The sequence below is a fragment of the Ovis canadensis genome, chromosome 24 (assembly GCF_042477335.2).
Source record: "Ovis canadensis isolate MfBH-ARS-UI-01 breed Bighorn chromosome 24, ARS-UI_OviCan_v2, whole genome shotgun sequence".
Lineage (NCBI taxonomy): Eukaryota > Metazoa > Chordata > Mammalia > Artiodactyla > Bovidae > Ovis > Ovis canadensis.
The window spans coordinates 16,513,330-16,527,066 of NC_091268.1; the positions used below are offsets into that span (position 1 = coordinate 16,513,330).

At 55.3% G+C, this 13,737-nt stretch overlaps 2 protein-coding genes across 8 annotated transcripts in view; one reads left to right on the plus strand and one right to left on the minus strand.

The window, feature by feature from the left end:
* Positions 1 to 1,691, minus strand: part of IFT140 (intraflagellar transport 140) — a 57,329-nt gene extending 55,638 nt beyond the window's left edge. For 2 of the 6 annotated variants that reach the window (XM_069570468.1, XM_069570464.1), the window contains exons 1-2: positions 1,523 to 1,649; positions 148 to 560 (exon numbers count right to left, since the gene is read on the minus strand). The gene's annotated coding sequence lies outside the window, so the exon portion shown is untranslated. Of the gene's footprint in view, positions 1 to 147 lie in introns of all 6 variants that reach the window. The other 4 variants (XM_069570469.1, XM_069570465.1, XM_069570466.1 and 1 more) reach the window with 3 other exon arrangements.
* A 335-nt stretch (positions 1,692 to 2,026) lies between these two features.
* CRAMP1 (cramped chromatin regulator homolog 1) overlaps positions 2,027 to 13,737 on the plus strand; it is a 44,758-nt gene continuing 33,047 nt past the window's right edge. Inside the window, exons 1-2 of one of the 2 annotated variants that reach the window (XM_069570482.1) lie at positions 2,027 to 2,310; positions 4,389 to 4,735. In XM_069570482.1, the coding sequence (XP_069426583.1) occupies positions 4,390 to 4,735 (346 nt within the window). In that variant the 5' untranslated portion in view covers positions 2,027 to 2,310; position 4,389. Of the gene's footprint in view, positions 2,311 to 4,288; positions 4,736 to 13,737 lie in introns of those variants that run through there. The other variant, XM_069570483.1, reaches the window with a different exon arrangement.

Consider the following 13,737-nt stretch of genomic DNA (forward strand, 5'->3'; position numbering starts at 1 on the left):
GGCTCCTGGACCCGCCAGACTCCCCGAGCCGTCCCGGCCCTCGACCTCCCGAGCCCATCCCCGGCCCTCCCTCGTCGTCGCCCTGTCCTGAGGCTCCGGGCCCCCAGACTCCCTACTCCCCGGTTCCGGGCCGGGGGCTGCACTCGCCTTGGCTGGGCCTCTGCGCCGCCGCGCGTTGCCTGGACAACGGCCGCGAGCCCAGCTCGGATACAGCCGAAACCGAGCGGGCGGACGCCGAGACCAGCCGAAGCGTCCCGAGAGGCCGGAAAGAGCCGAAGACGCTCGGAAACGTTCGTGCGCAGCCGAGAGCAGGATTTCTCCCGCGGGTGGCGAGCTTCGGGGCTGTGCATGGCAATTTCCCCCTTTTTCGATGGTTGTCTAGAGTCCACAACGCTAGCTCACAGAGGGGGCCGAGGGGACAGAATATGCCTTTCTGCCCAGAAAAGGGAAGCTGGTGTATTCTTCTGTATGTGATGGGGATACACGGTCGGTTCGCGACCCGCTCCTGTAGTTCAGTTTTTCAACCACATAGGTCAGTCAGGAGGAAGGCAGCAGGGAGACTGGGAAAGAAGGAGAACGCCATCTTTAACATTCTCTCCTCTCTAGTTAATCTTATTGCTGGGTCTCTTGGATCCCAAAAGGTTTGCTAGATTCTTATCTGTCTCCAAGAGGGTGTCGTTCAAGAGCATTTCTGAGAAAAGTCAGTTGATTCAACACAGTTCCTTGAAGTTGGTAACTTATGCGTTCAGTGCTTTGAGGGAGGAGGCTTATGGACGCCATTAGAGAGAAAATAGCTTAGAGTAGAAAGTACGAGTTCATTTAGTTAGAAACTAACCTTTTTCCTAACCTTGGCGGCTGACTGCATTCCCTAAGGCATTAGCAACGTGCCATCCTGCTCTAACGGTATGGTGGGTTAAACTAATTTTGAAAGAAAAAGCAACGTCACTAAGAAAACTTACTATAGCAAACAGCAGCAAAGATCTTTCATTTGTTAAGCATACAAGGAACATTCTATTTAAAAAACCCCATTTTCATAAACACTAGGATTTTATGGAATAAATTTAGTATGTAATATTGCGTAAATTTAAGGTGTACAAAATGTTACTTTGACCCATTTATATGATTAGATTGTAGAGATATTTATCACATTAGTCAGTACAGTATTATTGTTTGTATCCATTATATTGTGCAAGATTTCCAGATGGCTCAGTGGTAAAGAATCCGCCTGCCAATGCAGGAGACAGGGGTTCGATCCCTGGGTCAGGAAGATCCCCTGGAGGAGGAAATGGCAACCCACTCCAGTATTCTTGCCTGGGAAACCCCACGGACAGAGGAGCCTGGCGGGTTACAGTCCACCGGGTCGCAGAGAGTTGGACACGACTGAGCACGCAGGCATTACATTGTGCATTACATCGTACTCCTTAACAAATTTGTACCCTTAAGCACCATCACTCTTATCCCTCCTCCATAAACTCTAGAATTTGAAAAACACTCCTTTATCGCCCAAACGAAGAAAAACAACCTTAAGCGTCCAGCACCATCGGCAGCGCTAAAAAACTTGAAAGCCTTCACACTCAATTCAATAAAGGGTGAGTTTCTCTGCCTCAATCGCACTTCCACACTTTTTCGGTAAAAACCCGGTTCGCGCCGGATTCAAGACTCAGAGCTGAGGCGGCGTTTTCTTCTCACGCATCCGTCAACAGGGCTCGGGCCAATCACAGGCTAGACTCTCACTCTATTGGCTGTCGATCCACCAATCCGGAGAGACGTACGAGTCCGCACGGCCGCGAGGCTAGCGTCACAACATTACCCGCGTCGCAGATCCGCCCTCCGCCCCCACCCAGCGTCCCTGCGTGAAGCGCGCGCGCCCGCCGCTGACCAATGGGAAGGCCCCTGGAGGGGGCGCGCCCGCTGGAAACCTTGGCGTGCTCGGCCCCGCGCGCGTCGCCCCGCCCCGGCTCGCACTCCCGCCGCCCCGGCCCCGCCCCGCGCGTCGGCCCCGCGGACTCCGCCGGCCGCCGTAGCCGGAACTGCTCCTGTTCGCCGCGGGCCGGGCCTCAGGGAGGCTGAGGGGCGATAGCACCGGCGCCCGCAGCCTCCTCAGCCGCACGCCGACCGCCGAGGGGACGTACCGGGGCGAGTGCCGTTCGGCGACTGCTTCTGAGGCGGGAGGACCGGTGTGCGGCTTTGCGGTCTCTCAGCAGCCGGCGCTCGGGGGCCGGGCTGCCCGACTCGGCCGGTTCTGCGGGCGCCCGGGAGGACCCCGGCGGGCCCGGGAAGCCAGGCTGCTGCGAGGCGTTGATGAAAAAGGTGACCGGAGGCTGGGGGCTCAGGAGGGGTGGACCGCCCCTACTGGCTGTCGCGGCGAGGCCGGCTCCCAGCCCGAGCGGGGCTGCGGGAGAAGCGGCCTGCGCCCTGACGGCGGTGGTTACGCACGCGGTGTTTCGTCGGGGCGGCTCTGGGGAGCCCGGACCCAGGAGTGTTGCGTTGACGGAACTCTTTGTGTGCAGCTAGAAGTCAGCCAGGGACGTGGGGTTTTGCTTTTCCTTTCCCAGAAGGTGACAAATGGTGTCCTGCCGGGATGGGGCTTGAGGCGATCCCTCCTCTGTGCGCGGTCAGGAAGTAAGGTTGGAGGGACTCCGTGAGAGAATTCCATCCTCTGGTTTCCTTTTCCCTCAAAGGAAGACTGAAATACGTCAATACCTGTTGAATTCTGAAAAGCCACGTTTTTCTGTATTCAGGTAGTGTCTCCCAAGATTTAGCTCGCCGACGGGAAAGCTTATTCTGTTGTAGCTGATAGAACCACTGTCTGGGTCCTGGGTTGACTGTGGGTAGCTTTGGGATGATGGCTTGGTTCCTGGAAGGTAGGGTTCGCCACATTATAACCCAGAGAAGGTTATTTGGGGGTATTTTCAGGTTTCTTAAGTAGAAACGGATAGGATAAGGGATGAATAGTGAGATGTCGTGTACTACCACGAAGTCCTTTAAATTTGGGCATCTGTCTTACATAGTTCTATTCTTTGGCATGGCAGGTTTTTTTATTTTCGACTGGCGTGGATTCAGATGGTTTATGACATCAATTTCAACAGATGAAAGCTGTAGCAGGTAGTTTTGAGGCATAATACTTTTGAGCAGTAGTAGGTATCACTAGGATTTTAATCATTTCCAAGTCTTTCTTGGAGAGGTCCTTACACTCCTTTTACTGTATTTCATTGTTGGCCTTGATGTCTTGCTCTCATTTTCCTTTTTTCAGCAGTCGTGTTGAGCATATCAAACACAGTTTGGGCACAGTACCAACACCTGTTGAGGAATCTAGTTTTTACTTTTCTTGCTTCATCGCATGTGCACATTACTATTTCTGGACTTACAACGTTGATAGTACCTGAATCTCTTTGAATAAATTGAGTGGATCTGCTTTTTGGGCGACAGACATTTTTAAAGTCATCATATTTTGTCGATGACATTGCTCACAACAGAGGGTCACAAAGTTAGTGCAGGAGTTTTATTCATGGTTACCTAGAGCTTTGGCAGAATCCTCTTCTGTCTGTTCCTACCTGGAGGTTACTGTGCTGTCACTTCCACGGGTGACTCTAGTCTGTTCCACGCAACAGGCTCCTTTGTTGAAAAGCATTTTTAATTCGTAAATCCCCACAGCAGTACACATCTCCCACCCTCAGAAGCAAGACTCCCAGAAACCCCCAGCTTATTATTCTTTATGTCTGTTTTAAAATAAGCAGGCGGACTGGCAGCCTCAGGCCACCATGGAGTTCCCTGTGTACGCAGGCGAGCCCGCGCCTCTGCACGACCGGGGTCGATCCGGGCCCCTCACCCTCGCTCCAGGGCCAACTTTGGGGGCCGGAGTGCGGGGCAGGTGCGCGGGCCCGGAGCCCCGCGCGTTTTGGGGGGCGGGGTGGGGTGGGGTGGGGTCGAGGGGCGCGGGCGCCAAGGCCCGACCGGCTCAGGCAGCGCGGGGAGCGAGGCCGGCGCGCGGGCTGCCCGGCGCGCAGGCCATGAGCCGCGGGCCCTTCGGGTACGGGGCTGCAGGACCCCTGGACCCCGACCCTGGCCCTCTGCCCCTTCTCCGACCCTGGACCGGGGCGCCGCGCGGGCAGGGCCGTCCGGGCGCGGCCGCCCAGCTGCCGCCCCGCCGCCTCCGTGTCGCCGGCCACCGTTTCCTGGGCGTCGGGCGGGCAGGCGCGCGGGGGTCCCGGCCGGGGTCCGGCGGGCGGCGACTCGGGCCCGCTGGCCGGGCTCGGGCGGGCGGGCCGCGGGAGGGGATCTGGAACAAACAACGGCGGCCATGTTGAGAGGGGATCGGTGCGGCTAAACTTCTCGCAGGCTGCGGGCCGCGCGCCTCACCCGGGTCCCCTCTCCCCCGCCCCGGCCAGGATGACAGTGAAGTTGGGAGACGGCGGCGGCGGGGAGGACGGGCTCAAGAGGCTGGGCAAGAGGTCGGCCGAGGAAGACTCCCTGGAAGGAGAGGGGCCCGGCGGCGGGGACGCGGCCGAGGAGAGCGGCGGCACAAAGAGGGACGGCAAGACCCCCCGGGACGGCGGCGACGGCCCCCAGGCCCCCTCGGGCGGCCCACAGGCCCCGTCCCCGCCGCCCGCCTGCCCCCAGGATCAGCACCACTTCCTCAGGTCCAGCGTGAGGCCACAGAGCAAGAGGCTCAGGAAGGACTCGTCCTGCGCTGGGGGGAGCAGCGGTGCGGGCAGCTCCGGGCCCCGCGCGAAAGGTAAGGCGACCCGGGCCCCTTGCAGGGTGTGCCCTCGCTCCCCCGGTGGGGAGCCCCTCCCTCATGCCTCCCTGCCTCCACCCAGCTGGGGTTCCCTCCCGTGTCTGCACCCACACTTTGAGTGGCACTTTGAAGGGGACATGCTCTCTTCCTGCTCCAAAGAGACTGCTCCTGTGTTTCGACTGTTAAGGGGCAGGAAGTATTCTTTCCTTGGACAAATAGATTTCTGATGGTTGAATTTTTTCCCCCCCATCAAAGGTGCTTGGGTGATTTATATGGTAGGCTATTTTAAACAGTAAACAGTAGTTTAGAAAGGGATTGAGAAATTACGGGCTGTGTCTTTTCCTCAGCCTCAGATGGTGAAAATACAACAAAGGAATGGACTTTTGAAACTCCTGTGGGGAAAGGTTGATAAGTCGAAAATGAATGATTCCGAGGGTCCGCCTTGGGCCCATCACCCTCTACTTCAGGTATGCCAGGCTGGAGAGTGTTAAGGGCCTCAAGACATGGCCCTTTGAGTCTCTACTAAGGTTTCCTTGGGTGCCATGAGACCGTCTGTAGCGTTTAGTAAGTGGTGAAAACATGTATGACCTGACATAAACAAGCAGCAGTCCACAGGATTCGTCCTGGCATTCTCGGGTTGTTGAGGACGTCTCGGCTCTACTAGAGTCCCTATCAAAATAATAAGAAAACCAGGTATTGTTTTCTGTTTGTATCTATTTATATTTCAGCATTCAGTTTTTTCTTAATGGTACAAGTGAGTTGTTCTTAATACTCTTTGTTTCCGGCCAAGTTTGCAGCACTTTTATAGGTAGCATATGTAACACCATTTTCTAGTGAGTTTCACATGAGAAAAACCTTTACTTTGTTCCTTGGGAGATGGAATCTAAATCATTAGCTGGTCCTGATAATATTAAGAAGGAAATACCTCAGAAGCTAGTGGAGGACCCATTTTGGAGATCTGTGCCAAACGTGTGCAGTTAAACTTGGTAACTTCTGCCTCATTCTCAGATGAGGAGGACTGTCCTCTGAAATCATAGCCTTACTCTTTTTCTTTTTTGGTGAAGATTTTTGATGTAAGTATACTCACTTGGAGATGTAAGCATGAGATAATTTTGTATGCTTCAGAAGTTAAAACTTGTCTCATAGAAGTTTATTTTGGTATGAAAGTTGCTGATTTATTAGGAAAACATTAATTGGTTTTCCTGGCTTTGTTTTGTAAAAAGCAATTTTTCACTCCTAGTCAGGGAGATGTCTTAAGTTACCATGTATAAGTGCTAGGGAGCCTCCAAGGGTCTGTGACTTCAGAAGCACTGGCTCTGACGTCCAGTCAGAGTGTCTGGCTTCGGTCCCCTGGCCCTCTGACCTCAGTCTGCTCGCTTGACCCCTCTCGCCGGCTTTCTCCTTGGAGAGGTGTCCTTCCCTGTGAATTGAGGAGTGCCGGGGATGGCTCCCCTCTGTCCGCGTGTGGCTGCTGAAATGGAGCAAGGCGATGGAGCAAGGCGCTGGAAGCTCTCTGCCCCCTGTAAATGGCTACCTGTGAGGTGATGTGGCGTGGCTGTGATGTGAGACTTCAGTTAGAATGTTGGCAGTGGGTGAGGGGTGGTTTGCTTTCCCTTGCACACTTGAGTGTGGGTCTGATGGGGAAGGTTTCTGATTAGCCTGGCCTCGGATCTGTTCTTAATTCTTGCCCAAACGTGGTTGGAGCAGCCATCCAGTTCCCATCAGGGAAATGGAAGTTTGCTAGAAATGGTGCTGCTTGCAGCTTTTTAGCATGCACAAGTTTGCTAAAGGGAATAATGAAGCTAAACTGTGGTGCTGGTGATGTTTGGGAGAGGAGTAGAAAGTGTGTTTCCTCTGCTTCACAGACTCCTGGGCCTGCCTCTGGCCCGGAGCTTCCTGGTGAGGCCGTCTCTGGGCTGTGCCTCAAGTTTCCCCATGCCCAGGACATCCCCCGCCTGCCTCGGCAGCCTCCGTTCCCTCTCCTGCTCCTTTGACCTGCAGAGAGTAGGTCAGTTGTAACCTTGGGGAACATTCTTGGAGGAGCTGTTTGTCGCACAGACGGTGGAACTCTCTGCCTGTAGTGATGAGCATGGACCAGTAAGGGAATTTTTCCGGTTTTTTCACTTCAGGGAAGTAAAAATTTCCATTATATTTGAGGTACAATCACAGCCCAGTCAGAGAAGGCTCCTTTGGTTACTGACCACTTTCCAGTTTCAGTCTTAACGCATGGAGAACTCTGCCGGCGTTTGGGAGGAAAAGGCTTGGGGAGGAAAGGAAGTTTTCATTTTGCTTCTGTCCACACAAGTACAGTCTTTTCTTTTTTCATAAGAATGGACTCTTTTGTCAACTTCAGTGAAAAACCAGAAGTGGAAGTCTGAATCAAATCCTTTTTGAATTGACCAGGGGCAAGTGGCAATGATTTAGCACCTGTGTGCCAGGCATCTTGCACCTCTGTTACTTTGCTTTTTATTTGGGCGCAGATACCGAGCAGTGTTGTTCAGATAACGTGCTCAGCTGAGACAGAAGGCAGGCTGCAGGTCAGAAACCAGTGGCTCTGCTTGATGTCAAAATAGATGCTCCCCCGGCCCTGCCATGCGCCCCAAGTGGCCTGAGAACGCACTTGAGACTGCCTTCACGACCTGCAGGAACCAGGCCAGGAGGCAGAGCCCCGCACCCTCCCCGTGTGTTCAGTCCATGATGCACATCTCAGGTTTTTTGTCTGTAAACGGGGATAACCGCATGCCTGCCTCACTGAAATGAGTAACTCCCCGAAGCCCTGCACGACCGGCGAGCAGGCTGCTCTTAGGGAAAGCAGGCCTGGCAGCCAGGTCAAGCTTCAGGCCGAGTCTGAGGGGGTGGGCGGGGTCGCCTGTTGGGAGGTAGGATAGAGGTGCCAGGATTCCCCCCCCCCCCCCCCCGAGCCGCTAGGGGGTGGGGGGCCTCAGGGGACGCCTGAGTTGGGGGCAGAGTCCAACCCTCTGGTTCCAAGGCTGTCCCCTCCCCCCACCCAAGAAGGCTGGTTCTGCAGAGTCAAGGAGCAAGTCAGAGGAGGCACCGTCTCCACAGTGCGGTTGCGTTGTCTGGCTTTACTGTGTCGTGCTTAGAAATCAGCGATTCCGTGTACAGAAAGCGTTTGCACTTTGCTTAGTCTGGGGTCTGCCTGTACCTTCCAGGGTTTTTTTTAAAGATGTCTCAGACGTACCTCACCCTGTTGAGGCCGACCCTGGGAAGACGGTATCCTTTTGGATCTGCGGTTGAGAGCCCGGTGTCTCCACCCTGAGGTCCAGGCGTTCATTCAGCTGGGCTGGAGGGGTGCTTGCCCTGCCCGAACTTTATGTTCCTTCCGTTCAGCAGCAGACAGGTCAGGCCACGGCCGAGGCCGCGCTTCCCTCGGCTCGGGCGCCTGGGGTCCCGCGAGAAGGCAGAGGCTGGGAGGCCAGGTGGTTGTCTCCCTGGTGGGCTCTCCTTAGCCCTCACCTCGCAGAGTGCCCGGCCTGGCGAGTCTCTGCTGGCATCCATGCCGTGGTCACTCTCATCCCTCCCCAGGCCAGACAGCTGGGCGGGGCATTCCCTGCCTTCCATACCCACCAGGGGCAGGGGGACACACCCGACCCTCCGGAGACCGTGAGGTCGGAGCGTTGTGGTCCTTGTGGCCAGTCGGATCATCACCCCAGGGTCCCTCAGGCTCTGTGAAGGTCTCAGCTTGTTGGGAGGAGAAGTGAGAGGCGGGCCGTTCTTCCAGCTGTGTCCAGCACGTGCCTCTCTCCCCATCGAGGCTGCGTGTGCAGGAGCCATGGGGACTGCGACGTGGGATCTGTTGGGTGACGCTGGCCCCTCTGTGTGCAGTGGGTCAGGAGACCCGCCGGCCCAGGCCGTGTCAGAGCGGCTACAACAGAGCCAGGCCGGATGGAGGGGAGCCGCCTGTGGAGCAGAGCTTCTAGGGAGTCCCTCAGTCAGAGCTGTGCCCTGAGCCGGCTCCACGTCCAAAACGTGGACAGATAGCCTGGGCGAGTAGGTAAGGGAACAGTTGAGTTTTGGTTTAAAGGCTGAGCTAACTATGGAGTATTAGTACTTCCTTGACTTTCAACGTCGACACCGATGTTTCCATGGTGTCTCGTGAGCTTCTGTGGTTGTCTGGTGCCCAGAGTGTACACGCGTCAGGGTTTTCATTTCATTGGCCTGGAAAATCCCGTGGACGGAGGAGCCTGGTGGGCTGCAGTCCATGGGGTCGCGAAGAGTTGGACATGACTGAAGCAACTCAGCAGCAGCAGCAGCAGCACGTTGTGTCCTGTTTCGGATGATACGAAAATACAAAGATAGCAGTCACAGATGCAAACACCGTCTTTGTCCGGGATGGGGGTGTGCTGGAGTGCTCTATCACATCAAGAAAGGGTGGTGTTCTCAGCACTGAGGACCAGCATGTGAAACGTGCCTGGGAGTTGTGGTTCCTGTTACTTTGTGAGGAGGGTGTACGTTTTAGTGGGAACACTGGGTCGTAGTTGTGTTTGTCTTAAACATCTGTGAGAGGAGCGAAAGTCTTCGAGGGAGGCCACGCCTGGTTTGAGAGAGGGGGACACTGAGCATCACGAGGTGCCGCTGAGGCAGATGGAGTGCCAAGTGCTGGGGGCGGTCCTAGTGGGCAGCACGCGGCTCTCGGGGCCCAGCGGACGTGGTGGGCAGTGGGGATGAGGGTGCTTCGATTCGTCCGTGGGGCGGCACCCTTCCTGGGAACCGCCCCCTGTGTGCCTTGGTGGAGAAGGCTTTTTCAGCAGCGGCACAGAAGCACCTCTGAGACCCTGGGTGTCACACCTCCCGTTTGGACTGAGCACAGCCTGGGGCGCCCGCCGGGCCTCCTGTTGGGTATGCCGCCCTCTCGGCCTCCGCGGTGCCAGGCAGCGCCCTAGTGGGGCTGGGGGCGGGCAGGCGGCGAGACGGGAGTGTGCCTCTTGCCCAGCGCAGGCGGGCTTGGGTGGATGTTTCTGAAGCCCTCGAGTGTAGCCTGACAGGGTCTTCCTGTCCCCTGGGACTTTGATGTTATGCTCAGGAAGTTTGCAGGCTCCAGAGGAAGGCTAAGGACAGAGAGTGTGCCGTGATGGAGTGTCACCACATCCTCGGCATCCCCTGGGAAGTCACATGGCCATGCTAGGCCAGCGTCCCCCCGAGTCCTGAGCCTGCCGCCACCTCCATCACAGACGGGGGCCACTGAGACCAGGATCTCTCCCTCATCTGCCCGTGACTCTGTGTGTCATAAATGCTGAGGCAGCCACGGCCCGGGTGATGGCCACTGGGACGTCACACATCCTGAAGAAGCCCCATGTCCCGGGAGGACGACGCCAGGTCTGGAGTGAGAGGAGGGGAACTGGCTGGGCCCCAGCCGCCCGGACCGTGCGGCTTTCCCGCTTTCAGGGCTTCTTTCCCCCGGTGATGGTGACTGCACACGAGGACAGAAGAGAGCAGGGCATCCAGACGCGCTCCTCGGGGCTGGGCACCTGCACTTCCGGCAGAAAGATGGCTGGTTCTCTGCTGCACGGTGCTGAGGGCGCACGGGCAGAGAGAGCGGGCGGTCTAGCTTGTCTGGAGTGGACGGCCGGGCAGCGGGGGACGCAGACAGAGGCTGCATGTCTGTGTTCCTCAAACATGAGCCCTGGAGAAGGGTGCAGCCCAAGTGGGTGGTCTGGGAGACCAGAAAGGGCGCTGAAGGGCCTGCTCCAAGGTGGTGCCGGGCCTCTGGGGCCAGTGGTGGGTGGGAGGGATGGCGCCAGCTCCCCAGCTCTCGCTGAGCGCACTATGAGGCCTGACGCAGCCGTTCCTGCTCTGAGGTACAGAGAGGCCGCCAGGCTCCGGTCTCGTGCATCCTTTCCCTCCTGCCTTCCCAATGCTGACTTCTCACGTGCAGGCTCTGACTAAACTCTTTGTGGCCTCAAGCACGGTTTCAGGTGTTGCGTTGACTTGGGGCCTGTGCATGCTCACGCCCACCCCAGGGAGAGCCCCACGCCCACTAAGGCTTGTTCAGAGTTGTCTTCTCCACATCCCCCGCCCCCCTTTGCCTTCCTGCTCCTCCATTCTTCTCGCTGGCTTCTCTGTCTTCCCCCTTCAGTCGTCACTCTTTCTGTCTGGACTTTTCCTGGTAACCATCTCGTTCTCCCAGTGTCTCTGATCCTGCCTGTCTTTTCCCGCTTGAGTCGCAGCGCTCGAAGGAACCAGAGCTCACGTGGGCCGCCGTTCTTCCTCCTTCTCATCTGAATTTTCAGAGATGTACCAGGTGCTGTGTTCTCTCCCCCCCATGAAGTTTTGTGATTCTACTCTATTTCTGAGAAGCATTCAAGGTCTAGAGTGACGGGCAGCAGATGTGGAAATGGTCGCCTGAGGGTCCTTAGCTTTATTTTCCTCTACTGAGGATGAACTGTTTTTGAAACCTGAGCAGGAGAGGCTGAGCATCACTGCTCTGACCTCTGGCCTTGAAGAGGGTGTGGTTGGTGGCCTCGAGGACCTCCTTGGAGCAGCTTTTAAGTCGCCCTTTTCTTCACGTCTGCTGGTTTGGTGTATTCTGTGGGTACCCCTGAGGTCCCTCCAGGCCCAGAGATGCTTCCATTCAGTTTTCCGTCACTGTTCATCCTCCTTGTTGCGGGTCACCAGCGAAATCTCGCAAAAGCCAGCAGGAGGCCTGTGTTAACAGAATTTTCAAAAATGTGTGTTATTTCAAGTACGTTGACACCAGTGTGGGCTGGCAAAGCTAAACCTGAGCTGTGATTGTTAGCAAGTTGCCTTTGTCTTGGAAAAGGAGGGTTTAGTGAACGTGTTGTCAGAAGTTGAAAATGACTCTGAAATCCTTTATGTGGGTGGTGCAGAGGTGGACAGACAGCGCTTCCTCAGAGGAGTACTCATGAGGAGTTATGGGCTCCAAGTCAACCAGAATTTCTTTTGAGAGTGGGTTTTAAACGGCACCTGTGACCTGATCTTGAGCTCATGGAGAAGCGTCTCTGACCTGCGCGCGGTGGAACGAAACCGACGATCCCTGCACACGAGCTGAGTTGCCTCGCCTGTTGAAACATCTTGGGACATGCCGGGCTCATGACTTAGGTCAGGGGTTGGGTTTGGTTTGGTGAGGAACTGACAAAGTCAGGCAGGTCCTGTGGCGAGGGCGTCCTTCCCCCGCTCTGTGCCCCCGGGGATCCTAAGGTACAGGTCTGCTGAGCCTCACGAAGCGGAAGGAAGCAGCTTGGGACCGGCTTGTCCTCCCTAACTGTGTCGAGGATGCGAGGGGTGAACATACAGGTGCAGTGACAGAAGGGTCCCTCCCGCGCTGTCCGGCATGGGAACCCCTGGCCCCCTGTGGACCCTGACCGCTAAAGCTGTGGCGGGTGTGACTAAGGAGCTGGGGTTTTATTTAATTAAGACTTAAATTTGAGTAGCCTCATTAGTGATCGTCTAATTGGGCTATACAGCTCTGATAAATTGTGAATTCTGTTACCTGAGCATGTTGCTTTCTGAAGGTGGCCCGCTGGCCTGATAACACCTTTCCCCACAGGAGAATCAAGCGCATTCCGTGTACCTGAGTGGTTTTTCTACACATATGAATACATTCTCATGCCCAGTAGCTGACTGATGGGATCAGCTTTTTTTAGATACTGCTTATGTTGACGTTAGGCCTTCTCAGGTGGCTCAGGGGTAAAGATTCTGCCTGCTGATGCAGGAGATGCAAGATATGCAGGCTCGATCCTTGGGTCTGAAGATCCTCTGGAAATGGCAACCCACTCCATTACTCTTACTTGGAAAATTCCATGGACAGAGGAACCTGACGGGCTATAGTCCATGGGGTTGAAAAGAGTCAGGCACGACTGAGCGACGGAGCACACACGTGTCGATATGATTGCGAGGATCCGCACCTTGAAAGGCACAGTGAGGCATCAGAGGGGAGAGTGACTCAGGCCTGCCCGGGGCCGCAGACAGCCCCTGCACTTGGATTCTGCAGGGGTGGTCTCTGCAAGCATGCATGGAATCACTTTTAATTTGTCACTTCTTTTATTTCTCACGATTGTCTTTTATTCCTTTTGGAGGCAGAACCCTCTCGAAGGGGTGAGGGAAACATGTCTCCGAGTTCCCAGTGAGCACGTGTCTGCCCAGGGAGGGTCCCCAGCAAACTGACCGGGAAGTGGATCTGACGGAAAAGCTTATGATTATCTCATCAAGAAAGCATTTTAACAGTTATCTGCACTTGTTTAGCTTTTCCTGTTTGAAGCACTTTTGTTTTTATGATCTTATTTTTACCCTTGTCATTTAGAGTTTGCAGATTCTAACCATTGGATGGCCCTGTGGTTCTGAGAAAAGAGAATACTGGTTATCACAAAAATACACTGGGAGTTCCCCTTCCATCTGAGAGGAAGGAACTGGAATGGGTGGGAGGGCTGGGTTAGGTTGTAAAGTGTATGGTTATCTGTGGCCTTTGCGTTGGCCTCACTGCCTGTGCCCTCCTGGGAGCCTGGAGCTCTGGGCCTGGGCCTGGCTTGGACCCCCATGCTGGACTGTATGTGCTGCCGCCTCCAGCAGCGTCTGCAAGGACTCATCTCAAGATACGGAACTGGCGCATCAAAAGCGTGTGTGGGTTGTCACTCACTCTCAGAACACCAGACTTTGTTGATAAAAAGTGATCAAGCAAAACAGGAGTTTTGAGACTTTTAAAAGGTTCTGTGGGGTCGTGTGGCCCATATTTTGAAGTTCCAATTGTAGCTTTAAGAAGGTAGTGTCTTATACACGTGCAGACGTTTTCTTGATTTTGAATTTCAATTTGTTTGTTTGAAAATATAATTATTTTACCCAAAAGTTCATTTGAGAAAGACAGGTGCTGAGTGCCTCAGCAAGGCCTTGTCCTTGTACTGTCAGTGGTGCCACATGAATGCTCTGTTTCCTTTTTCTCACTGTTTAAACGTTCACGAGGGTCAGAGGTCAGGGCAGGACCATGTCACTCACTTGCTGGGGGCAGGGCCTGGGGCAGCTTCTGT